The following is a 27,168-nucleotide window of genomic DNA, read 5'->3' as shown; positions in this document are numbered from 1 at the left end:
GAAGACTCGTATGGTCAGATTTTTTCCAATTGTGATAAGACTGCTGAATGGATCCTGACCCGGATCTGGGTCATACCCTCCAACTATCTGGACCTGCCTCTCGGTTTTTTTGCACTACCTTACTTTCCCTTTTCTATTTTCTATTTATGATTTATAATTTAAATTTTTAATATTTACTATTGATTTGTATTCCAGGGCGTGCAAAGTGCAGAATCAAATGTCGCTGTGATGATTGTACGTTCTAGTATCAATTGTTTGGTGACGATAAAGAATAAAGTATAAAGTACTTCCCTCAAAATTATGCCCCCCTATATTAACCATTTCCACCCTGGGTCTCTGTCTGGCCACTCTATCTATGCCTCTTATCATTTTGTCCTCCTCTATCAAGTCACTTCTCATCCTGCTTCACTCCAAAGAGAAAAGCCCTAGCTCACTCAATCTGTCCTCATAAAATATGCTCTCTAATCCAGACGGCATCCTGGTAAATCTCCTCTACATCCTCTCTAAAGCTTCCAAAACAACCAGATTTTTTTCCCAGGGTAGAAATGCTAATTCAAGGGGACATCATTTTAAGGTGCTTGGAGGAAAGTCTGGGGGAGGGATATCGGAGGAAAGTTTTGTTTCACACCGAGCGTGGTGGGATTGTGGAATGCACCGCCAGAGGTGGTGGTAGAGGCAGATACATCATTAATGTTTTAAATAGGCACATGGATGATAGAAAAATGGAGAGCTACGTGGGAGGGAAGGTCTATCTTCGAATAGTTTAAAGTTGAGCTCAAGATCATAGATCGCTGTCCGGTGGAGGCCTATGTTCTAAAGTCTGAGAATAGTGGGGAAGAAGCCATTGTTGAACTTTGAGGTGTAGTCTGAGTCTTCAGATGGCAGCATTGAGAAGAGGGCATGTCTTCTTGATGGCGGGGATCTCTGATAATGGATGTTGCCTTCCTGAGATATCCTCAGTGGGTGAGCTGTACCCGTGATAGAACTGGTGGAGTTCTACCACTTTCTGTGCCTTCTGTGTCCATGTGTGGTGTAGATTCCACACCGGGGTGTAGTCTCCCCGAGAGACCCTGAGCTGGGCATCTGCCTCTCCTGAACCTGGGATCAACCTCTCTCTTTCTCCCCTCCTCCAGGACTTCAGGAAGGAGGTGGAGGAGCGGAACCCCTCCGGGGCAGCGGTGACCGGCAGTGGGCGCCGGCTGCTGGCACTGCAGCACACCCCAAGTGCCGCTGTGCAGGAACAGCTGGAGCAGTTGGAGAGGCGTTGGGCACAACTGGCCGGGGAGCTGCCCCCCATCCAGGAACGGCTGCTGCAGGTCAGGATGGGGTAGAAAAGGGCAGGAACGGTGAGAGCGTGATGGGCAGGGTGTTTATGGGGGAAGGAGGGAAGGATAGGGTACAGGAGGAGTATTGGGCGTGGGGGAGTGGAGGAGGGTTCAGAAGTGGGGGTGATGGCTGGTCAGGAGGGTGGGGTGTAATGGGTGTTTATGGGGGAGGGTAAGATGGGATACAGGAGGAATATTGGGTGTGGGGGAGTGGAGGAGGGTTCAGGAGTAGGGGTGATGGGTGGTCGGGAGGGTGGGGAGAGTGGGGTGCAGGGTGGGCATTGAATGGAGGAGGAATTTGTGGAGGGATGGGAGGGCGAGAGTGGGCCATTCATTCGGGTGATGGGAGGCAGGGAGGGGAGAGCATGGGGAAGGAGGGATTTAGGTGGAGAGGCTGGGGGAGGGTTAAGTGGTGGGGGTGTGGGAAGGGAGTGTGGGTTGGGTTGAGGGATGGAGGGGTGGGTGGGGTGGGTGTTTCGGAAGGGGCGAGGCAGGGTGGTGGGGGTGGAGAAGCAATGAGGAGGGGGTGAAGGAAGGGTTCAGGGTAGAAATATATGAGAGTGGAGATTGGTTCAGGCGTTCATGTTCCTGGGGTGGGCCCACTATAGCTCTGTGGGGGTGGGGGTTAGTGCAGTTAGACTATGTACCGTAGTCCATAGAACATTGAAAAATTCAGCACAAGAACAGGCCCTTCGGCCCACCATGTCTATGCCGGACGATGCCAAATTAAATTAAATCTCTTCTGCCTACACATAAACCATATCCCTCCCTTCTCCACATACTCATTTGTCTCTCAATTGCCACCATCATATTTAACTCTCCTACCAGCACATTCTGGGCACCCACCACCTGTGTGTAAATAAAAACACACTTAGCCCGCAGGCCTCCTTTAAATTTCCCCCCTCTCACTTTAAACCTATTATCTTGACATTTTACCCTCTGACTATCTATCTATGCCTCTCCTAATTCTGTAAACTTGTAACAGATCTCCCCTTAGCCTCTGACACTCCAGAGAAAACAAGTTACATATATTTAGATATTTAGATTAGGGTCCTGACGAAGGGTCTCGGCCTGAAACGTCGACTGCACTCTTCCTAGAGATGCTGCCTGGCCTGCTGCGTTCACCAGCAACTTTGATGTGTGTTACATATATTTAGAGATACACAGCAACAGACCTTTGTGGCCAATTAACATACTAACCTGCAGACGAAGGAAGCCCGCGTGTCCATGGGGAGAATGTACTAACTCCTTACAGACAGCTGTGGGAATTGAACCCAGCAGCTGGCACTGTAAACTGCTCTGCCACTGTGCCACCCAACCTCTCGTGATGGCACATATCCTCTAATCCAGGCAGCATCCTGGTGAGCCCGTCCTACACCCTCTCCAAAGCCTCTGCATCTGTCTTATAATGGAGCAACCAGATCTGCACGTGATACTCTAAGTGCTGCCTGACAAAAGTTTTATACATCTGCAGGAGAGCACACACAATATGAGGAACTCAGCAGGTCAGGCAGCTTCTATGGAGAGGAATACATTATACATCTGCAACATGACTTCCTGATTCTTACACCCAATGACCTGACCGATGAAAGCTATCTTTACCATCTTGCGTTGCCACTTTCAGAGAGCGATGGATGTGGAACCCAAGATCCCTCTTCACGGCAGTGCTATTAAGTATCAAGTTTGAATTCAGTGGAAGCCCATAAGAAGAAGAAGAAGAAGAAGAAAGCCCTTCACTCCGAGTGGAGTCATTGGGGCGCCATCATTATGGCGTTTTTTTAGCAGGCTTTCTTATTTTTTTTACGAGGCTGAGTTGCTAGCTCGGCGCTCAACCCAGCACAAATGGAAAGCGTGCAAGGGAGCCGGCTGGATTCAATCTCAGGAGCCTCCGCTCCGAAGTCCGGCGCTGATGCCACTATGCCACCAGCCGGCTATGGAAGTCCATAAACCCTGCCCTTAATCCTGGGGTGAGAGGGTTGTTCTGTCAAGAGAGGCTAGACTGGCTGGGTCTGTGCTCCTTGGAGCTTAGAAGACTGGGTGCGGGAGGTGGGGTTGGTGGTGTGACCTTAGTCAGGCATAGAACATCTGTATAGGGTTTGACGAGGGAGATGTTGAGATGCTTCCACCAGTGAGAAAGTCACAAACAAGGGGGTGAGGTTACAAAATAAAGGGTGGGTCATCTAAAACTGGAGTGTAGATATTTCTTTTCTTAGACCCACATAATGGAGTAGACCCAGAGTTAGGAGCAGAGTTAGATGATTAGACCCACCCAGTCTGTCTGTAACTCTCTGGAATTCTCTGTCCCCGAGGATGGGGGAGAGCAGATCTTTGGATATACCTGGGGTGAAGATGGACAAATATCCAGAAGATTGAGGAACCAGAGGGTTGTGGTGAACTGGCACAGATGGCAAAGATCAGCCAAAGGGTGGGGCATGATCGAGGGACTGAGTGGCCTACAGTTCTACCATCCCCTTCCTCTCCCCCTATGCTGTCCCTCCCTCAACGGCCTCTTCCTCTGTTCCAGCTACAGGTGGAGGGGACGCCCTCCAAGTTGCTCCTGGCCGAGCTGGTTGAGTGGGTCAGCGGTGTGGACACGCGGCTTCGTGCAGCAGCAGAGGTACCAGCGCTGGGCAGCAGTGCAGCTGTGTCGCAGGAACTGCGTGACTGCCAGGTAGGGATTGTAGGCTGGCCCCAAAGGCAAAGGGCCAGGGGGACATTGGGCAAAGGGCAGGAGCTGTTGGGAAAGGATAAAAGGCAAAGGATAGACATGCGGTGAGGATTGTTGAATGTTGGGCAACGAGGAAGGGTGTGGGACACTGGACAAAGGGCAGGGGTCAAGAATTGGGTGAGGAGGGATAGACAAGTGAAAAAAAGATGTGGGACAGTCAGTGAAGGACATAGGGCAAGAGCTAAGGGCAAGAGGTCAGGTGAGGGGGCAGGAGTTGTGGAGTGATGAAGGAGCAGGAGATATGGGGCAAGATTTGAGGCCAAGTGGCGGCCAGAGGACAGGAGTTGTAGAGCGATGAGCATGGGGCAAGGAGCATTGGTTCAGGGACACGGGGGCATTTGGCAAGAGGTAGGTCATGGAGTGAGGAGAGGTGGGCAGATCCTCTCGCTACAAGGGTGAGGCTCTCAGGAGGTGCCAGGTGCAAGGATGGGCTGGGGAAAGTGTGGAGGGAGCAGGGCTGAAGATGGCCCTCGCGGGTTGTGGAGGTGAGTGACCCTTGCCCTTCTCTCCTGCAGCGCCAGAAACTGGAAGTAAGCTGCTGGCAGCCAGCAGTCGACTCTGTGAACCACTCTCTGCTCCAAGTGAGAGACGAGGACGTGGAGGGCAGCCGGTACAGCAAGATGGAGCTGGCTGAACAACTCGGCAGTCTGAACCTCTACTGGGAGACGCTGTGCCACAACCTGAACACCAGGGTGAGTGACCGGAGCAGTCACACAGCAAGCACAGCCCATCCTGCCCTCCGCCATTTCATCATGGCTGATGTGTTTCCCCATTCTCCTGCCTTCTCCCCCTAACCTTTGACTCCCTGACTAATCAAAAACTTATCAAACTCAGCTTTACATACACCCAATGACTTGCCCTCCACAGCATCAGTGACAATGGATTCCATGGATTCACCACCCTCTGGCTAAAGAAGTTCCTCCTCATCTCTGTTCTAAAGGGAGGTGCATCTGTTCTGAGGCTGTGCCCTTGGGTCCTCGACTCTCCCACTGTTGGAAACGTCCTCTGCAAATCCAACACTTTCAATAGTTGGTAGGTTTTGCTGACCTAGTTCCGATTAGAGTCATAGAGCACTATAGCACGTAAGCAGGCCTTTCAGCCCATCTAGTCCATGCCAACCTGATCTGCTGCCTGGTCCCACCTACCTGCACCTGGGCCATACACGTCCCATCCATGTGCCTATCCAAATTCCTCGTAAATGGTGTAGTCAAACCTGCATCTACCACTTCGTCTGGCAGCTCGTTCCACACTCTCACCACCCTCTGAGTGAGGAATTTGCCCCTTAAATGTTATACCCTTCACCCTTAACCTATGGCCCCTAGTCCTCCTCTCACCCAACCTCAGTGGAAAAGGGCTGCCTGCGTTTTCCCTGCCTTTACCCCTCATGATTTTGTGTACACAGAACTACATTTGGCCTGCTCACCCTTTCTTGTCCACGCACCGTAACTGTCCAAGTGTCTTTTAAATGTTGTAATTGTACCCACCTCTACCACTTTGTCTGGCAGCTCATACCACACACCACCATCCTTGGGGTGAAAAGGTTAACCCCCAGGTTCCTATTAAATCTCCCTGCTCTCACAGTGCCCTCTAGTTCTTGATTCGCAGTCCTGGGATGAAGCTGTATATTCACCCTATCTACAGTATACCCCTCATTTTATACACCTCTATCAGGTCACTCTATATTCTCCTGCGTCCCAGCCTGTCTCGCTTCTCCCTATAACTCAGGCCCTCGAGTTCTACAGGACGGAAAGCAGCCTTTCAACCTATTGAGTCCATGCTGACCGTAAACCACTCACTTTGACTAATCCTACAAGCATCATATTTTATTTTCCTCACATTGCCATCAGCTGCCCCAGGTTCTACCCTTCACACACATGCTAGGGGGGCAATTTACAGCAGCAGATTAATCCACTGACCCCGCACATCACTGGGCTTGTGAGGAAACCGGAGCCCCAAGGAAAACCCACGTGCTCGCAAATAGAACCTGCAAACTCCACACAGACACTCCCTAGTGCTATCTCAGTGTACTGATGTGATTAATTGGTCTGTGATGATTAGATTAGATTATGAGGACACTCAGTCCTCATTTATTATCATTTAGAAATGCATGCTTTAAAAAATGATACAATGTTCCTCCAGAGTGATACCACAGAAACACAAGACAAACCAAGACTAAAGCTGACAAGACCACATAATTATAACATATAGTTACAACAGTGCAAAGCAATACCGTAATTTGATAAAGAGCAGACCATGGGCACGGTAAAAAAAAGTTTCAAAGTTCTGATAGCCCCATCATCTCACGCAGTCAGTAGAAAGGAGAAACTCTCCCTGCCATGAACATCCAGTGCTGCAAACTTGCTGATGCAGCACCATTGGAAGCACCCGACTGCAGCAGACTCTGAGTCCGTCCGAAAACTTTGAACCTCCAACCAGCCCTCCGATACCGAGCGCCATCCTCTGCCGAGCGCTTCGACCCCGCCCGGGCCGCCGAGCAACAAACAAAGCCATGGACTCGGGGCCTTTCCCTCAGGAGATTCTGGATCACACAGTAGCAGCGGCAGTGAAACAGGCATTTCAGAAGTTTCACCAGATGTTCCTCCATGCTTTCCATCAAATCAGGATTGTGCACGGCACCCTACTTGACAGATATCAGATATCACCACCGGAGTGACCACTGCGAGCTGCGTCGCGTCGCCATCTTCTCATCCCGCCCAGATGGCAACAAAACAGAGTTTTTCACTGTACCTCAAAATATGTGACAATAATAAACCGGTTTACAAATAATGTGCAATTGGATCCTCAATTTCCTCACTTGCAGACCCCAGTCAGTTCGGATTGGTAACATCTCCTCCATAATCTCCATCAGCACAGGTGCACCACAAGGCTGTGTGTTTAGCCCCCTGCTCTACTCACTTCGCACTTATGACTGTGTGGCTAAGCACAGCTCCAATGCCATATTGAAGTTTGCTGACAACACTGTTGGCTGAATCAAAGATGATGACAAATCAGCATGTAGGAGGGAGATTGAAAATCTGGCTGAGTGGTGCTACAACAACTTTTTTTTAGATTATGAGAACACTCAGTCCTCTCTTATTGTCATTTAGAAATACACACATGCATTAAGAAATGATACAATGTTTCTCCAGAGTGATATCACAGAAAACAGGACAGACCAAAGACGTTAACACTGACAGAACCACATAATTATAACATATAGTTACAGCAGTGCAAAGCAATACCATAATTTGATGAAGAACAGACCATGGGCACAGTAAAAAAAAAGTCTCAAAGTCCCGAGTCCCCGATAGCAGGCGGCAAAAGGGAGAAACTCCCTGCCATAAACCTCCAGGCACTGTCAACTTGCCGATGCCTTGGAAGCAGCCGACACTGAGTCTATCCGTCCGAAAACTTCGAGCTTCCGACCAGCCTCTCCTATACAGCCTCCCGAGCACCATCCTCTGCCGAGCACCTTCGACCTCTCCCTGGCCACTGAAGCACACAAAGCCGAGGATTTCGTGGCCTTCTGCTCCGGAGATTCCGGTTACCACACAGTAGCAGCGGCAGCGAAGCGGGCATTTCAGAAAATTTCCAGATGTTTCTCCGTGCTCTCACATCTATCTCCATCAAATCAGAATTGTGCACGGACCCCTACTTGACAGATAACAGATATTTATCACTGAAGTGGCCGCACGCGCTGCCGTCGCGCCATCTTCTCCCCCCTCCCACTTCTTACTCAATGTCAGCAAAGCCAAGAAGCTAATTATCAAAGAGGAAATCAGAGGTCTGTGAACCAGTTCTCATCGGGGGATCAGAGATGGGAGAGGAACTTTAAATTCCTCAATGTTATCATTTCAGAGGACCAGTGAGATGGTGATGTGTTCGGATGCAGCAGCCTCTCGGGCCAACCAAATGTATTTTTCTCTTTGTTAAATGTGTTTTTTACAATCGCAAGACGGTGCTGCGAGCCTACCCCATCGGTGAGCTGCTCGTTGATCGGAGGAACCGACCTGGGTTCGGAGGAGTGGGCCTGGGTGCAGATCACGTTGCTGCCTGCTGCTTGCAGGCATCGGAGCTGGTGCACGAAGGCAGCATGCGATGTAACCGTGGGTGATTGTCTTGGACATTTCTCTTGTGGTTGCAAGACCCTGCTGGACATTGATAATGTAAGATGATGCAGGCCTGTTTCCCTTGTCTGGCGGTGCAGTAGGTGGCGTGGGAGATGCGTGGCCTTGGTTGTAGCAAGGTCTAGGCCTCAAGCCGTGTGCTTGCCTGCTGCTGCAGTCCAGGGGAGGGATGCCGGAGGAGTGTAGTATTTCATCCGTGCTCGGTTGGGAGACTAGCCTCTCCTATTGGTGCTGTCCTCCAGTGTTTGATTGGTGGAATGACAGGTTGGACTGCAGTGGCAGCGCACTGCTGGGAATCCGTACAATCAATTTGCATGACATGTTGCTCTGGGTCTTGGACTATATATGTTTTTTTTGTGTGACAATGTTTTTTTTACTAGCTGTTTTGTTCGGTTGCATTCATGTATAGTTGAATGATAATTAAATTTGAATTTGTTCTCACTTGACCTGTCCTGGGCCCAGCATGTAAGTGCAATTATGAAGAAGGCATAGCAGAGCCCCTATTTGCTTAGGAGTTTACAAAGGCTCGGCCTGACATCTGAAACTTTGACAAATTTCTATATATTTGTGGTGACAAGTATATCGGATGGCTGCATCACAGCCTCGTACGGAAACACCAATGCCCTTGAATGGAAAATCCTACCGAAAGTAGTGGATGTGGCCCAGTCCATCATGGGTAAACCCCTCCCCACCATTGAGCACATCTATTCGGTGCGCTGTTGCAGGAAAACAGCATCCATCCTCAGAGAGCCCCACCACCCAGGTCACGCTCTCTTCTCACTGATGCCATCTGCAAGAAGGTACAGGAGCCTCAGGACTCACACCACCAGGTTCAGAAACAATTATTTCACCTCAAGCATAGGCTTGAACAAGAGGGGATAACCACTCGACTTATCTTGCCCAATCACTGAACTGTTCCCACAACCTATGGACTCACTTTTTGGGACTCTTCATCTCATGTTCTTGATATTTGTTGTTTATTTATTTATTTATTATTATTATTTCTGTTTTCCTCTTTGTATTTGCACAATTATTGTCTTTTGCATACTGGTTGTCTGCCCTTTTGGTGCGGTCTTTCATGGATTCTGTTATGGTCATTGGATTTTTTGAGTATGCCTGCAAGAAATTAATCTCAGGGTTGTATATGGTGACATATATGTACTTTGATTTTAATCTCAGGCTTGTATATGGTGACATATATGTACTTTGATAATATATTTACTGTGAACTTGAACTTTTAATGAAGGGATGGTGATGCAGAGGTTGTGACCATAGCCGGTCACTGTCTTGTGTCCGACTGCGCTGCTATGACTTACTGCTCTGTCTCTCTGTCTCACTCTCATCACAGGTGCAAAAACTAGACCTAGCGTTGGAGACCTGGACTGACCACGAGCACAGTGTGCAGGTGTTGGTGAGCTGGCTGGGGACTCAGGCAAAGCGCCTGGAGCACATTCGAGAGGCCAGCAGCTACACCTCCCTCTTGGGCTCGCTGACAGACTGCCAGGTAAGCTCCCCTCCCCTCACGTCCTTCCCCTACAAGCAGTCAGCACCCAGCCTTATCCAACTCTGTCACCTACCCACCTAACTTTGCCCTAAAAGGCAGATCTCCCCAGACAACTCCTCCAGTTCCTTGGTTCAGTCAGAAGTTTATTACCTCTGTCCTAAATGATGAGTGGTTCGTTGTTTGCGGCAGCTGTAGAGTGCAAAGGCATAAAAAAAATCACTATAAATTACAAGGTAAATAAATACTGCAAAAGAGGAATGATGAGGTAGTGTTTATGGGTTCATGGACCATTCAGAAATATGGCGAAGAAGCTGATACTAAAATATTGAGCATGTGTGTTCAGACTCCTGTGTCACCTCCTTGAAGCATGTCCTGCATGGTGAAGATTTTTAAAGAGCACCGCCTCTCGAAGATGTCCTCGATGTGGGGAGGGTTGTGCCCGTGATGGAGCTGTCTGAGTTTACAACCCTCTGTAGCTTTTTCCATCCTGCTCGTTGGAGCCTCCATAGCAGCCGGTGATGTAACCCATTAGAATGCCCTCCACTGCCGATCGGTAGAAATTTGCGCGAGGTTTTAGTGACGTACCAAGAATTCCCGGTCAGCTATTATCCCTTCAGAGGCAGAGGAACCCCTGAGAATTGGGTTTAATATCACAGGCATAGGTCATGAAATTTGTTGATTTACATTGCAATACATAATTTTTAAAATGTAAGTTACAATAAGAAATATATATTAAATAATTAAGTAGTGAGAAAAGAAAGCAAAAAAAAATATTGTGAGCCATAGTGTCAGGTCTCCCCATTTCCCCATTTCTGATCGTGTCCCATCAGCTGCTACTGGGCATTGAGACAGCGAGGTGGGGAGGCAGGACTGAGGGTAAATCACTGCTGTCAAAGGGCAAAGCCATCGATACCAATATTCTTGTGGCTGCAGCAGTACAAACTGGACCGCAGTTGAGGGAGTTTTATAGAGACAGGCTGGAATCCAATGGAAGAACAGATCCCCAGGAGTGAGTCACAGGCTGGAATCTAATCCAGGGATGTAGGTGTTTATATGTAGGATAACAAATCCCTGTAAGTGGGTTACAGACTGGGATCTAGCACAGGGATGTAGGATTTTATATGTGGAACAATCACCACAGTAATGTAATTGTTAGCGCGATGTTATTACAACTCGGGCTGTCGGAGTTCGGTGCAATTCCGGCGTCCTCTGTAAAGAAGTTTGAATATTCCTTCCTGTGTGCGCGTGAGTTTCCTCCGGATGCTCCGGTTTCCTCCCACATTCCAAAGGCACACCGGTTAGTAGGTTAATTGATTGTTGCAAATTGCCCTTCGTCTAGGGTTCGATCAGTGAGTTGCTGGACAGTGTGGCTCTTTGGGCCGGAAGAGCCCGTTCTGCACTGTGTCTCTAAATTAAAACCCGCTCCCTGCAGTGGGTTACAGGCTGAGGCCGCAGGTGCTGTGCTCTGTGTGGGAACAGCCGGTGACCTGTGGGATTACGACCCTCGCGATTGATCGGTGTGCTTCCTCCCTTAGAAACTGTGCGAGCAGCTGAAGGTGAAGGAGATGGAGTTTCAGCAGCTGAGGGAGACGTTGGATCGAGAGACGAGACAGGTGTCTCTGGAGACACAGGTGGAGAGTGTGGCAACACTGGACCAACTGCAGGCCGAGTTTCAGAGCCTGGCTGTTGAGGTAGGAGTCCCGGTGTTGGGCTGGGTCTCCCTGTGGTGCACCTTCACAGACGAACAGGCTGATGGACCGGCCCTAACTTTTCCCTTCTGGTGCCCGGCAGGTGAACCAAGTGGAATCCGTCCTGGCCTCTCGACGCCAGCTCTGGACGGCCTATGAGGATACCTACAAGCAGGTGAACGTGAACATTATCTCAGTAAGATACACCCTGGAGCACTGGACATCACTCCGCCCTTCCCTGGAGACGGCCCGGATTGTGGTGAACAAGCTACAGGTCAGTCCGCCCCGACTGCAGAGCTACCTGCCTGTAGGGAGATTGCAGTCCATTCAGCCCGTTGAGTGCAAGCTCCCACCCATTCCGTTCCCTCATGTTTCTCTTCTGTATAGGCTGCCATGGACTAGATGGGCCAAAAGGTATGTTGTGCAAAAAGACTGTAGTGTTATAGAGTCACAACGAAATGGAACAGGCCATTCTGCCCCATCTGCTCATGCTAATTATCAAACTTAAACCAAGTTAGGTAGAGGGATAGATTCTGAATCAAGTTTATTATCATTAACAGTGTCGGATCTGGTCTGTGGAGAGTTGGGAGAAAGTCAAGGTGGGTCTCCTCGGAGTGGAGGGGAAGATTCCCTTGGTGAAGGTCAAATTACACGCTGCAGGACTGTGGGTTCTTTCCTGTCCCCTGGAGTGAGATTGTCAGCATCCAGAGGGAGTTACCAGGACTGGAGGGCTAGAGTTCTCCAGAAAGGCTGGACAGGCTGGGACCGGAACCCTGGAGTGAAAAGGCTGAGGTGGCTGTACAGAAGTGACATTATAAAGCAATCTAACCCTTCCCTCCCTCACAATCCTCCTCCTCCTCATCCATGAGCCTATCGAAGAGTTCTTTAAACGTCTTTAATGTACCTGCCTCTACCACCATCCCTGGCAGTGCGCTCACCACGTTCTGTAAAAAACCTACCTCTCTCATCCCCCTTATACTTTCCTGCAATCACTGTAAAATCATGCCCTCTCATATTCACCATTTCCACCCTGGGGAAAAGTCTCTATTTCTCCACTCTATCCATGCCTCATCATCTTGTACACCTCTGTCCTAGCTCACTCAATCTATCCCCTTAAGACAGTGGTCCCCAACCACCGGGCCGCGGGCTGCGAGGAAACAATATGATTTGGCAATATGAAACGATATGAGTCAGCTTCACCTTTCCTCATTCCCTGTCATGCCCAATGTTGAACTTTAACGCACACGAGGTCATCAGTGACCCAAGATGTGCAATGAATGGGTCCGTGACCCATTTGTGAATGTTTCCGGTGAACCTTCCATGTCAGCATGGGAAGAAGATCAACTGCTTGAGCTTGCAAATGACGGCGGGCTGAAAAGTATGTTTGACATAACACCTCTGCTGACATTCTGAATCAAAGTCAAGGCTGAATATCCTGAGATAGCCACGAAAGCACTGAAAACGTTGCTTCCATTTCCAACATTATATCTCTGCGAAGTGGGCTTTTCTGCAATGAATGCAATGAAAACTAAATTGCGGAATAGACTGGTTTTAAAAAACTGCTCGAGGAGAAGGGTCTGCACTACGCAGGCGCGTGACGTAGCCCGCCAAGGTTTAAAAAGCAGACCACCATATACAGCGGCCATCGTTGGAGTGGACTGAGTCAGAGTGGGACGGTTTTGGCTCAACAGGCTTCAGCGAGAACAGGCAGAGGCCAGGGTAGGTTCTGGTAAGTTTTTTTGTTCAGATTGTCTAGCGTAGAGAGAATGCCAGGCAGGATGTTGGAATGCTCCTCTTGCAGGATGTGGGAAGTCAGGGAGCCCTCCGGTGTCCCTGACAACGACACCTGCAAGAAATGCATCCAGCTGCAGCTCCTGACAAACCGCGTTAGGGGACTGGAGCAGGAGCTGGATGACCTGCGGATCATTCGGGAGAATGAGGAGATTATAGATCGTAGCTACAGGGAGGTAGTTACGCCAAAGGAGCAGAGGACAGGAAATTGGGTCACTGTCAGGCGAGGGAAGGGGAAAGGGTAGGCAGAGCAGGGTTCCCCTGTGGCCATTCCCCTCAACAACAAGTATACCGCATTGGATACTGTTGCGGGGGATGACTTACCTGGGACTAGCTGCAGTAGCTGGATCTCTGGCACTGAGTCTGGCTCTGCGGTGCAGAAGGCAGGGGGGAAAAGAGGAGAGCGGTAGTGATAGGGGACTCGATAGTTAGAGGTGCAGATAGAAGGTTCTGTGGTCATGACAGAGAATCCAGAATGGTTTGTTGCCTCCCAGGTGCCAGGGTCAAGGATGTCTCTGATCGATTGCATGACATTCTGAAGTGGGAGCGTGACCAGCCAGATGTCGTGGTGCACATTGGTACCAATGACATAGCAAGGAAGAGTGAAGAGAACCTGGACAGTGAGTATAGAGAGCTTGGTAGGAAGTTGAAAAGCAGGACCTCAAGGGTGGTAATCTCAGGATTGCTACCTGTGCTAGGTGCCAGTGAGGGTAGGAATAGGATGCTCTGGAGGAAGAACAAGTGGCTGAGGAACTGGTGTAGGGGGCAGGGTTTCAGATTTCAGGATCATTGGGACCTCTTCTGGGGCAGGTGGAACCTGTACAAGAGAGACGGGTTACACTTGAACCACAGGGGGACCAATATCCTTTCAGGGAGGTTTGTTATTGCTATTGGGGAGGCTCTAAACTAGATTTGCAGGGGGATGGGAACCAGAGTGCCAGAGCTGACAGTGTGGCTGGGGTGAAAATAAATGATATTGAAAGTTTAAGCAAATCCTCTGATAGAAAGGTTGTGAGTGGTGGTAAAAATCTTCTGAGGTGTATATATTTCAATGCTAGGAGTATTGCGGGGAAGGCGGATGAGTTGAGGGCGTGGATTGACACGTGGAATTATGATGTTGTAGAAATTAGTGAAACTTGGCTACAGGAGGGGCAGGACTGGCAGCTTAATATTCCAGGGTTCCGATGTGATCGAGGCAGAGGAATGAAAGGTGGGGGAGTAGCATTGCTTGTTAGGGAAAATATTACAGCGGTGCTCAGGCAGGACAGATTAGAGGGCTTGTCTACTGAGTCCTTATGGGTGGAGCTGAGAAACAGGAAAGGTATGGCCACATTAGTGGGATTGTATTACAGACCACCCAATAGTCAACGAGACTTGGAAAAGCAAATCTGCAGAGAGATAGCAGGCAACTGCAGGAAACATAAAGTTGTGGTGGTAGGGGATTTTAATTTTCCATACATTGATTGGGTCTCCTATACTGTTAGGGGTCTAGATGGTTTAGAGTTTGTAAAATGTGTTCAGGAAAGTTTTCTAAATCAATATATAGAGGGACCAACTAGAGGGGATGCAATATTGGATCTCCTGTTAGGAAACGAATTAGGGCAAGTGACAGAAGTCTGTGTAGGGGAGCACTTTGGTTCCAGTGATCATAACACCATTAGTTTCAATTTGATCATGGACAAGGATAGATCTGATCCTAGGGTTGAGGTTCTGAACTGGAAGAAGGCCAAATTTGAAGAAATGAGAAAGGATCTAAAAAGCGTGGACTGGGACAGGTTGTTCTCTGGCAAAGATGTGATTGGTAGGTGGGAAGCCTTCAAAGGGGAAATTCTGAGAGTGCAGAGTTTGTATGTTCCTGTCAGGATTAAAGGCAAATTGAATAGGAATAAGGAACCTTGGTTCTCAAGGGATATTGCAACTCTGATAAAGAAGAAGAGGGAGTTGTATGAAATGTATAGGAAACAGGGGGTAAATCAGGTGCTTGAGAAGTATAAGAAGTGCAAGAAAATACTTAAGAAAGAAATCAGGAGGGCTAAAAGAAGACATGAGGTTGCCTTGGCAGTCAAAGTGAAGGATAATCCAAAGAGCTTTTACAAGTATATTAAGAGCAAAAGGATTGTAAGGGATAAAATTGGTCCTCTTGAAGATCAGAGTGGTCAGCTTAGTGCGGAGCCAAAGGAAATGAGGGAGATCTTAAATAGGTTTTTTGCGTCTGTATTTACTAAGGAAGCTGGCATGAAATCTATGGAATTGAGGGAATCAAGTAGTGAGACCATGGAAACTGTACAGATTGAAAAGGAGGAGGTGCTTGCTGTCTTGAGGAAAATTAAAGTAGATAAATCCCCGGGACCTGACAGGGTATTCCCTCGGACCTTGAAGGAGACTAGTGTTGAAATTGCAGGGGCCCTGGCAGCAATATTTAAAATGTCGCTGTCTACGGGTGAAGTGCCAGAGGATTGGAGAGTGGCTCATGTTGTTCCGTTGTTTAAAAAAGGATCGAAAAGTAATCCGGGAAATTATAGGCCGGTGAGTTTAACGTCATTAGTAGCTAAGTTATTGGAGGGAGTACTAAGAGACAGAATCTACAAGCATTTGGATAGACAGGGGCTTATTAGGGAGAGTCAACGTGGCTTTGTGTGTGGTAGGTCATGTTTGACCAATCTGTTGGAGTTTTTCGAGGAGGTTACCAGGAAAGTGGATGAAGGGAAGGCAGTGGATATTGTCTACATGGACTTCAGTAAGGCCTTTGACAAGGTCCCGCATGGGAGGTTAGTTAGGAAAATTCAGTCGCTAGGTATACATGGAGAGGTGGTAAATTGGATTAGACATTGGCTCGATGGAAGAAGCCAGAGAGTGGTGGTAGAGAATTGCTTCTCTGAGTGGAGGCCTGTGACTAGTGGTGTGCCACAGGGATCAGTGCTGGGTCCATTGTTATTTGTCATCTATATCAATGATCTGGATGATAATGTGGTAAATTGGATCAGCAAGTTTGCTGATGATACAAAGATTGGAGGTGTAGTAGACAGTGAGGAAGGTTTTCAGAGCCTGCAGAGGGACTTGGACCAGCTGGAAAAATGGGCTGAAAAATGGCAGATGGAGTTTAATACTGACAAGTGTGAGGTATTGCACGTCGGAAGAACAAACCAACGTAGAACATACAGGGTTAATGGTAAGGCGCTGAGAAGTGCAGTGGAACAGAGGGATCTGGGAATACAGATACAAAATTCCCTAAGAGTGGCGTCACAGGTAGATAGGGTCGTAAAGAGAGCTTTTGGTACATTGGCCTTTATTAATCGAAGTATTGTGTGTAAGAGCTGGAATGTTATGATGAGGTTGTATAAGGCATTGGTGAGGCCGAATCTGGAGTATTGTGTTCAGTTTTGGTCACCAAATTACAGGAAGGATATAAGTAAGGTTGAAAGAGTGCAGAGAAGGTTTACAAGGATGTTGCTGGGACTTGAGAAACTCAGTTACAGAGAAAGGTTGAATAGGTTAGGACTTTATTCCCTGGAGCGTAGAAGAATGAGGGGAGATTTGATAGAGGTATATAAAATTATGATGGGTATAGATAGAGTGAATGCAAGCAGGCTTTTTCCACTGAGGCAATGGGAGAAAAAAACCAGAGGACATGGGTTAAGGGTGAGGGGGGAAAAGTTTAAAGGGAACATTAGGGGGGGCTTCTTCACACAGAGAGTGGTGGGAGTATGGAATGAGCTGCCAGATGAGGTGGTAAATGCGGGTTCTTTTTTAACGTTTAAGAATAAATTGGACAGATACATGGATGGGAGGTGTATGGAGGGATATGGTCCGTGTGCAGGTCAGTGGGACTAGGCAGAAAATGGTTCGGCACAGCCAAGAAGGGCCAAAGGGCCTGTTTCTGTGCTGTAGTTTCTATGGTTCTATAAGGAACCACCTTCGAGTATCGCTGTCTCCCATCACCCCTCGATGGGACCGTCTTGTTGCAGGGAAACAAGCCCAGGGCTCCCACTGATTCAGTGATATTGGCGTGTTGCAATGATTTTATATGTTCATACGGGGAAAATATGTGCTGTGTGTTTAATATCCAAACGTTACTTAAAATGTTATGATGCTATTGACTTAAAAGTGGCTTATAATTCAGTGGTCCCCAACCTCCGGGCCGTGAAGAATGCAGTGGTGCAGCGGTGGCTGGAACGCACCCAGCACATCTTTAAGAAAAAAGCCAAATAAACAAGCTAATAGATTAGGTGCTGCCCGGCATGTAAATATCGGCCCAGATCAGAGACGATGCAAATTTCGGCTTTTTTCTTAAAGGTGTGCTGGGTGCGTTTCGGCCACCGCTGTACCGCTCTATTCTTTGCGGCAATGTATCGGCCCGCGGCCCGGAGGTTTGGGACCACTGTTATAATTGACTTATCACTATACTCATGCGACGAAAATATGCGCTGTGTGTTTAATATTAAATTTGTTAGATAAACCCCTTTAGAAATGAAATTGAGTGTAGTAGCCACTTATAAGTGACTTACAGTTGATGTATCACCTATATTCCGGTCGTGATTAACACCCCCACCTCCCCCAGTTGGTCGGTCCGCGGTGCAAAATAGGTTTTGGACCACTGCCTTAAGACATGCTCGCTAATCCAGGCAGCATCCTGGCAAATCTCATGTGCACCTTCTCCAAAGCTTCCACCTCCTTTCTATAAGGAGGTGACCAGAAATGAGCCCAGTGCTCTGGTCTAAGCAGGGATTCTACAGAAGCCACAACACTACCCCGCGGCTCCTGAACTCAGTCCCCGATGCATGAAGGCCAACACAGCATACATCTTCTTAACAAACCTATCAACGTGCGACAATCTTGCAGGATCTATGGACATGGACACTACGATTCCTCTGTTTTTCCACACTGCTAGGAATCCTGCCATTAACCCCGTGATCTGCCTTCAAATTCGACCTTCCAAAGTGTATCACTTCATACTTTTCTGGTCTGAACACTCTCTCAGCCTTTTCTCATCCCAGCTCTGCATCCTGTCAGTGTCCCATTGTAACCTACGACAACCTTCTACACTATCCACAACACCACCCACCCTCATGTCATCGTGGAACAAGGAGGTGATAGAGATGGGGGCATTTATATTTGGACAGGTCTGTGAATAGGAGAGGTTCAGAGGGAAAGGGGCCACATGGGATGAACACTGGTAGCAGCTTGGCCAGCACAGATGAGTTAGGCTGAAGAGCCTGCATCTGTACTGTGTGAATCTCTGACTCTGTCACACCAGCCAGGGGTTGGGGGGGGGGGGGGGAAGACAAGGGAGGAATGTGATTCTTAGGGACTGAGGGATCACACTATTCAGGAGTTTGTGCGACAAAGGAAAGAGCTGTGCTATAAGACAGTAAGACATAGGAGCAGTTTTAAGCCAATCAGCCCTTTGAATGTTCTCAACCATTCCATTATGGCTGATTTAATTTCTCTCTCAAGCTCATTCTCTTGTTTTCTCCCTGTAACTTTGACACCCTCAAGGCTGATTTATACTTGTGCGTCCAGGCTACGCCGTAGGGCTGATTTATACTTTTGCGTAGCCCTACGCCGTAGCGCGCATGCGTAGTTGTGCCTGCATCGCTCTACAATTCACCGCCAAAATGCTAGTTGGCAGTGGGGTTTCTATGCCATTGTGTTGAGTTTCTTCATGAGAGACATGGACGAGGAAATGCATTTCAAATATTTTTGGATGTCGGCAGGTAGATTTGACGATTTGGTCCATCGTCTCCAACCATTTATTTCACATCAGTGTACAGACATGACGGAGAAAAGCAACCCAGAAATGCATATGAGGAAATGCAATGCTACCAAGCGGACCAATCACAGTTATTGCGGTCTACATCGCTGCGACGTGTGAGTTACACTTTTGGGGAGGTGCACGTCACCCTACGGCGTAAGGTACGCAGTACCTACGGCGTACATTTGACGCACAAGTATAAATCAGCCTTTACTAATCAAGAATCTATCAACCTGCGCTTTAAATATACCCAGTGACCTGGCCTCCTGCTGTGGCAGTGAAGTTCCACAGATTCATTACCCTCCAACTAAAGAAATTCTTCTTCTCTGTTCTAAAGGGATGTCCTTCTATTCTAAGGCTGTGTCCTCTAGTCCAAGACTTTCTCACTATGGGAAACATCCTCTCCATGTCCACTCAATATATGCCTTTCAATATTCAGTAGGTTTCAATGAGACTCACCCCCTTCATTCTTCAAAACTCCAGTGAGTACAGACCCAAAACCATCAAATGTTCCTTGTACACTAACTCCCGTTTATTTCCAGGAATATTCTCGTGAACCTCCTCTGGGCCCTCTCCAATCTCAGCACATACGTCTTGGAGATAGGGCCCAAAGTTGTCCACTGTGCTGCAAATGTGGTTTGGGGACCCTGGGAGATGGGGTGAAGGCTGCCTCCAGTAGTCCCTGCTGTGCTCACCCCGTCATCTTTTATTTCCCCCTCTATCCGACCCCCCCAGGCTCTGCAGGACATGATGGATGGTGGGGAGGGGAGCTGGAGGAAGTTCCTAGAGGTTTCACAACGCCTGCAAGAGGAATGCTGCCCGAAGATGAAGGTCCAGCTGGAGAACAGGGTCCGGGACACTGAGAGGAGGTAAGAGCCAGGCGGTCAGCACAGCTACCCCACCCCACCCCACTGCCTTCGATACACAGGCCGGTACCTAACTTAGCCCCAGGCACTGGCCTGGGCAGGGTCATCATCCCCCTCCACCCCACCCACACCAAAATCTCCTGATCATGTTGCCAGTTCTCCCCTCCCCCCCCCCACCGTGAGGGTCAACCCTCTGGGAAGGCTTGTGGGTCCAGCACCTTGGTGTGGGGAGGGAGGAGGGAGGGTATAGCTGGATCCGGCACCCATGGGTGGACAGGCTCTAGCACATTGGTGGGGAGAGTGCCTGTGCTTCGATGGCACCCATGAGTGGGGTGGGCAGATCGGGTTGAGTCTTGCCCCAGTGGATAGGGAAGTTGTCTGTGGGTGGCTCCAGTACCCATGAGTGGGATGGGCGGCTGTGGGTGAGTCCAGTAGCCATGGGAGGGGTGGGAGACTCCAGCACCCATGGATGGGGAGACAGTGGATGTCTCAAGCACACTGGCGGGCCGTGTCTGAGGCAGGCTCTTGTTCCAGGTGGACTGGCATCAACCAGGACGTGTCGGAGCGGCTGAGGTTGGCTGGCGCCTGCCTGGTGCTGTGGCAGCAGTTCAGCTCGGCGCACAGCCGCGCTCTGGAGAAGGTCCAGGCGCTGGAGAAGCAGTGCGGGTGGCTGCTGGCAGCAACCTCCGCGGAGGAGAGCACCCCGGAGAGGCTGCAGGGTCGACTCCGGAGCACACAGGTCAGGCACTGCCCCTCCTCCATCCCACACCCGTTCCCCTCCATCTCCACAGGACCACCCTCTTCCACGGTTACCTCAACCCCATCCCGTCGGGTTAAAGATAGAAATGGCACCAGGCTCAACAACAGCTTCTATCCCACTGTTATAAGACTATTGATCAGCCCCCAGTAGGATAAGATGCACTATTGACCTCACAATCTACCTTGTTATAACCTTGCACCTTATTGCCTGCCTGCACTGCACTTTGTCTGTAGCTGTTACACTTTATTCTGCATTCTAATATTGTTTTCCCTTCTACCACCTCAACACACTATTGTAATGTAATGAAACAATCTGTATGAACGCTATGCAAGGCAAGTTCTTCACTGTACTTTGACACATTTGACAATAATGAAGAGATCCAATTCTAAATGTTGCTGATGTACCTCTACCTCAGTGATTTCATCTGGCAGCTCGATCACCTTTTAGTGAAAACATTGAGAACTGTCATGTGTACTGGATACTGGTGTACTAACACACACAAAATGCTGGAGGAACTCAGCAGGTCAGGCAACATCTTCAGAGGGGCCTGTACAGTCGACGTTTTGGGCTAAGCCTTCATCCACCATATGTCTTCCATACTCAAGGAGATTCTGCAGATGCTGGAAATCCTGAGTAACACACCCAAAATTCCGAGGAGCTCAGCAGTTCAGGCAGCATCTACGTGGGGCACCAGGGGAACACAGTGCTACGGCTATGAACAGTCAATGTTTCAGGCTGAGACCCTTCCTCAGGACTGAAAGGAAGGGGGAAGAGGTCAGAATAAGGTGGTAGTGAAGGAGTACAAGGTGACAGGTGATAGGTAAAGCCAGGGGAAGGGGGGCTAGGTGGGTTGAGGGAGAGGGGATGGAGTGAGAGGCTGGGAGGTGATAGGTAAAGCCAGGGGAAGTGGGGTAGATGGGTTGGGGGAGTGGAGATGGCTGGAGGGTGATAGGTAAAGCCAGGGGAAGGGGGGGTGGGTGGGGGAGTGGGGATGGCTGGAGGATGATAGGTAAAGCTAAGGGAAGGGGAGGGTAGGTGGGTGGGGGAGTGGGGATGAAGTGAGAGGCTGGGAGGTGATAGGTAAGGGGGGAAGGTGGGTGGGTTGGGGGAGTGGGGATGGCTGGAGGATGATAGGAAAAGCCAGGGGCAGGGGGAGGGTAGGCAGGTGGGGGAGTGGGGACGGAGTGGGAGGCTGGGAGGTGATAGGTAAGGGGGAGGGTAGGAGGGTCAGGGAGTGGGGACAGAGTGAGAGGCTGGGAGGTGATAGGTGGAAATGGTAAAGGCATGAAGAACAGCATGAAGTGCCTTTCATGTTCATGCAGATCAAATCACCACTTGGATTTCCATTAAATCTTTCTCACTCACCTTAAGATTGTATCTGATTCCTCCACCTCCTCTGTCAGTGAGTTCCAGGCATCAGCCGTTCCCTCAGTAACAGCAAACCTTTCCCTCAAAAAACAATCTGCTGCGAAAGCTCAGCAGGCTGTGCAGCATCTGAGAGGGATGGTCGACGACCTTGTACCAGCAGATTGTGTAGCTCCAGATTCCAGCATCTGCCGTCCCTTGGGTGTCCCGTGTTACTCTTCAGAATCCCCTTGAATCACCTGCCCCTTACCTTATCTCAACCCACTCTCGTTTGGATACACGGGGTGCTGGGGCAGTTTGGTGGACAGTGACTGGGCAGAATAATTGACGATCTTGTCATCTGTTGGAAGGACTCTGTTAACGACCTAAAGACCCTGCAGCAGGGAATCCTGCCTCTGCGCGAAGCCGCAGATGAATTGGCTGGACACCTGGACCCTTCATCGTCTGCAGCTGTTCAGTCAGACGCTCAACATGTTTCTGGCCGGGTATCCCGTCTGCTGGAGTTACTGTCAGTCAAGACACAGGAAGTTCAGGTAAAATTATTAACAGCCTAACTCATACTTGCTTGTATAACACAGTCCAAGTCACAGAATCCTTCAGCATGGAAACAGGCCCATCTCCATTGCATACATTGCCTCATGGCTCCAGGGTTCCAGGTTCAATCCCCACCTCCGACGCTGTCTGTGTAGAGTTTGCATGTTCTGCTGTGCTGGGGAGCTAATGCTGGTGGGAGAGTTGACTGTGGGGAGGGAGCAGAATGTGTGCAGGAAGGTGGGGGGGGTCATTCAGTGGGCAAGAAGCTGCAGATGTGAAATTGGAGTTCATCTGCACAGTACGTGCACACACAGGTACAATGAAAATCTTCCTTGCAACAGCATAGAGTCCTAAAGGTATAGAACTCTCCGTCACAGAAACATGCCCTTTGACCTTTCTAGTCCATGCCAAAATATTATTTTGCCTTGTCCCATTGACCTGGATTATAGTCCTCCATATCCCTCCCATCCATGTCCTTATCCAAACTTCCCTTAAATGCTGCAGTCGAATCTGCATCCACCACTTCTACCGGCAGCTCGTTCCACACTCACACCACCCTCTGAGTGAAGAAGTTCCCCCTAAACGTTTCACCTTTCATCTTTCATCACAGGCACATAGCATCAGAGACACAACGTTCTCAAGAGAGATGTAAATTAAACTTAAATTGTACAGACTACTGTACAAGAAAGCACAATAAGGTTCGATTGACCTCGGAGTAGGTTAAAAGGTCGGTACAGCGTTGTGGGCTGAGGGGCCTGTAAATGGTCCACGATGGCACAGGTGGATAAAGTTGTAAAGAAAGCTTCTGGCACATTGACCTTCATTAAATGAGTACAGGAGATGGGACTTAATGTTGAAGTTGTGTCAGACATTGGTGAGGCCTAATTTGGAGTATTGTGTGCAGTTTGGTCACCTACCAACAGGAAAGATGTCAATGTGATTGGAAGAGTACAGAAAAAATTTATAAGGATGTTGCCAAGACTTGAGGACCTGAGTTATCGGGAAAAAGTTCACTAGGTTAGGACGGTATTCCCTGGAGTGTAGGAAAATGAGGGGAGATTTGAGGGAGGTGTCCAAAATTATGAGGGGTGTAGAAAGGGTAAATGCAAGCAGGTTCTTTTTCCCCCTGAGGCTGGGTGAAACTAGAACTAGAGATCACAGGTTAAGGGTGAAAGGTGAAATGTTTAAGGGAAACCTGAGGGGGTTCTTCATTCATATGCGAGTGTGGAATGAGCTGCCAACGGAAGAGGTGGATGCAGCTTGACTGTGACCTTTAAGAGGTTCAGATAAGTACATGGATGGGAGAGGTATGGTTGAGAGGTTGGATGATAAGACAAGGCAAAATAAAAGTTTAGCATGGACTAGATGGGCCGAAAGGCCTGTTTCTGTGCTGTAGGTCTCTATGAGATTCTGTGTGGAGAGGGAGCATCAGGGAAAGGTGACCGATGGGATGGGGACACCCTCAGGATAAGGAAGTGGCCACAGGAAATAATAAGGTGGGGACCAGGACATTCTTGACCATCCAGGTTGGGTCTTCCAACTCCTCACCAGCCTCCTCTGTAGATACAGGAGAACCATGTTCACCCTCTGTTCTCTGTTTGCTGATGCTTATGTTACCGTTCACCAGGGTTTACTGGAGCAACGGCAGGAATTCCAAAGGAGTGCAGAGCACCTGGAGAGGCTGATGGACCGATGGGAAGAGGCTCTGGGATCCTCTGGCGTGGGGTCCCAGGCGGTGGGACAGGCCTGGGCGGAGATGGTCAAGGTAGGTGTCATCAGTCTCCCCCAGCCCCAATCCCACCATCTGGGCCTGTCCAGCAATGTCCCTGCATTGTGGCAGAGGACTGACCATCAGTAAATCAAAGCCGACCACCCCCCCACTCTGAAAATCACCTCTTCCATGATGTGACGCTCCCTCAGCACTGCCCCTCCTTGGTACTGACCACTGCCGGTCTCTCTCTTACAGGCGTCCATGATCCTGGGCACCGTGAGGCACCTTGGCACGGTGCTGGAGGGAGAGCATTGCCGGGTGCGGGATCTGGAACGTCGCTGGAAACTAGCGTGGGACACGGCCTGGACATTGTGCAGGTGTGCCGGGATGCCTGAGCCCCTTTACGTGCCGGGGTTGTTTGGGAACACAATGCCGAGAGGCCAGTCCACCCCTCGGAGGTGAGATGGGCTGGAGGGGCAGAGTGGACTCCCTGCTGTCCCCAGACTGACACCACAGTCTCCCCTGCTGCTGGACGGCTGAATGGCCTCATTGTGCGGTGATCCCGTGACCAGAGATGGCAGGGGTGAGAGGTTGTACTGCCCGCAGGGCTGGCACAGTGGTGTAGTGGTCAGCGTAATCCCTTACAACGCCAACTATAAGATCAGGGTTCAATTCCCACCGCTGTCTGTAAGGAGTTTGTACGCTCTCCCTGTGACCATGTGGCTTTCCTCAGGGTGCTCTGGTTTCCTCCCATATTCCGAAGACGTGCACGTTAGTGTTACTGATTTGTGGGTACGATATGTTGGCGCTGGAAGCGTGGTGACACTGGCGGGCTGCCCCCAACACAGCCTCGTTGATTTGAGCGGCGCATTTCATTGTTTAATTTGACGTATAGGTGACAGGAAAGCTAATCCTAACCTGCAAACCCATAAGGAATTGGTTTGCGTTCTGTCAGGTGCTGAGGTGCTGGAGAGAGCGGGGCTCGAACTGCCGACTCTCGGTGTGTAAGACTTGCGTGCGCCATCTGAACCACGTCAAACCCCGAGCTGCGAGGGCTCCCTGCACCCACACTCCGCGTTCACACTGCACGAGGGAAGCTGAATGGGGGGTGGGGGGGTCTGATGGGAGAGGGTGTTGCTGCCAGCAGGGGGATCCTGACCCTGCTCAGGATGTAGATGTCAGTGCCGAGGGGGAGTTTGCAAACAAAGGTAACGATTGGCTTTGTTTGTCGCATGTACAGCAAAATGTGTCCTTTACATCAACAGCCAACACAGTTCGAAGGTTTGCTAAGTGTCACCACACTTTCGGCACCAACACAATATGCCCACAGCTTGCTAACCCGAACTTTGGGATGTGGGAGGAAACGGGAGCACCTGGAGGAAATTCACAGGGTCCTGGGGAGAACGTACAAACTCCTCAAGGACAGCAACGGGAATTGAACCTCGATCACTGGCACTATGAAGTGTGACGCTAGGTGCCCTGTTACCATGCCGTCTGATGCTGATAGTGCTGAGTCTCCCCAAAGACAGGGGTTGTGGATACCCATAGTTTGTCCTGTGTGACGATAGGGATCGAAGCTGGGGGTTAGAGGCACCAACAGTGCAACCTGACCGGGGGGGGGGGCACAAAAAATTCTGTAGATACTGGAAGTCTGCTGCAGCATTAATTTTGAGAGGACTAGAATATAGAAGCAAGGATGTAATGCTAAGGCTTTCTCAGGTGTTAGTCAGACTGCACCGGTGAACAGTTTTGGGCTCCTTATGTAATAAAGGATGTGCTGGTACTTGAGAGTGTCCAGAGGAGGTTCGTGGGAATGATCCTGACAACGAAAGTGTTAATGTACAAAGAGCACCTGATGGCTCTGGGCTGGAGTTTAGGAGAATGCGGGGAGGATCTCATTGAAGCCTATCGAATATGGAAAGGCCAAGATGGAGCGAATGTGGAGAGGATGCTTTCTGAAGTGGAGAGTCCATGACCAGAAGGTACAGCCTCAGAATAGATTCTATTCCTCAGACTTTATTTTGAGGCTGTGTTCTCTGCTCTAGACTCCTAGACAGTGGTTCCCAAACTCTTATGGGTTACAGCCCCCTCAGCTCCCAGACCACATTCCCAGCAGCTATCTCTCCCTCTTCGGCCATTACATAAAAACTGTAAAGAGTTTTGATTTACGATACACAATGAAAGAAAATATGAACTGCAAACTCAAAGCAGCGACAAATAATTGCAAAAAATATTCAAATCTATTTAAAGCTATAAATAAAATTATTTCTGTATTTAGTTATAGTAAAACAATTTTCATTAACAATTTTAGACCGTACATTAGTAGTTCGACTGTTCTCTACGTCATTGCTTTTTCATCTTTCAATGAGAAGGATCAGCTTGGTGCACTGATATCAGCTTCTCAACATCAGGCTGACTGTCACTGAGGAGTCGCAGATCCCCACTATCAATAATTTGCAGTCTGCTTGGTTGCTTTGAAAGAAGTTGGGTTACTGCACTGAAACCACACTCGACTAAATATAATGTTGGAAAGGCAATAAAGAACATCTTGACCTTTTTCCATAGTGCAATATAGCACTCAGAGACTTTCTTTTCTGCAACCAGTAGTCTTGATATGATTTTTTGAACCTCATCATCAGTCCCAAGTCATTTTGTAGCAAGATCAGTTCTTCCTCCATCCTTCCTGTTAATTCCTCATTACAAGTGTTCAGGAATGGATTTATTACCCAATTTGGATGGAGGAGAAGATCCCAAAATCTTTCTGACATGTCCTTTATGTAGCTCACCTAGGTGGGCACAGAGTACTCGAAGATCATCAGCTGGTATTCTTTCTTTCTCTTCCACTCAGTCTTGGAAATTAGAAAAGGCCGCAATGGCCAGTGTTGCACTTAAATAGGGTTAACTTGACAAACGTGGAGATGACTGATTTGACTTTTAAGAAGATTCACATAATTTCCTTGGAAATGAAGATTGATTTCACTAAACTTTGCAAATAATTCTGACAAATATGCAATGTC

General features: G+C 49.0%; 1 protein-coding gene across 5 annotated transcripts in view; it reads left to right on the top strand.

Annotated features, from left to right (window-relative positions):
- LOC134345253 (nesprin-2-like) overlaps nucleotides 1-27,168 on the top strand; it is a 276,033-nt gene that overhangs the window by 170,332 nt on the left and 78,533 nt on the right. For all 5 annotated transcript variants that reach the window (XM_063045672.1, XM_063045636.1, XM_063045664.1 and 2 more), the window contains 11 exons: nucleotides 1,134-1,316; nucleotides 3,850-3,996; nucleotides 4,569-4,745; nucleotides 9,529-9,684; nucleotides 11,220-11,375; nucleotides 11,476-11,646; nucleotides 19,651-19,784; nucleotides 20,316-20,520; nucleotides 22,257-22,439; nucleotides 24,068-24,205; nucleotides 24,407-24,528. In XM_063045672.1, coding sequence (XP_062901742.1) covers nucleotides 1,134-1,316; nucleotides 3,850-3,996; nucleotides 4,569-4,745; nucleotides 9,529-9,684; nucleotides 11,220-11,375; nucleotides 11,476-11,646; nucleotides 19,651-19,784; nucleotides 20,316-20,520; nucleotides 22,257-22,439; nucleotides 24,068-24,205; nucleotides 24,407-24,528 — 1,772 coding nt within the window. The remainder of the gene's footprint in view (nucleotides 1-1,133; nucleotides 1,317-3,849; nucleotides 3,997-4,568; nucleotides 4,746-9,528; nucleotides 9,685-11,219; nucleotides 11,376-11,475; nucleotides 11,647-19,650; nucleotides 19,785-20,315; nucleotides 20,521-22,256; nucleotides 22,440-24,067; nucleotides 24,206-24,406; nucleotides 24,529-27,168) is intronic.

The sequence above is a fragment of the Mobula hypostoma genome, chromosome 1 (genome assembly GCF_963921235.1).
Source record: "Mobula hypostoma chromosome 1, sMobHyp1.1, whole genome shotgun sequence".
Taxonomy (NCBI): Eukaryota; Metazoa; Chordata; class Chondrichthyes; order Myliobatiformes; family Myliobatidae; genus Mobula; species Mobula hypostoma.
Note: the sequence above shows the minus strand (reverse complement) of the source record. Positions and strands in the feature narration are given on the sequence as shown.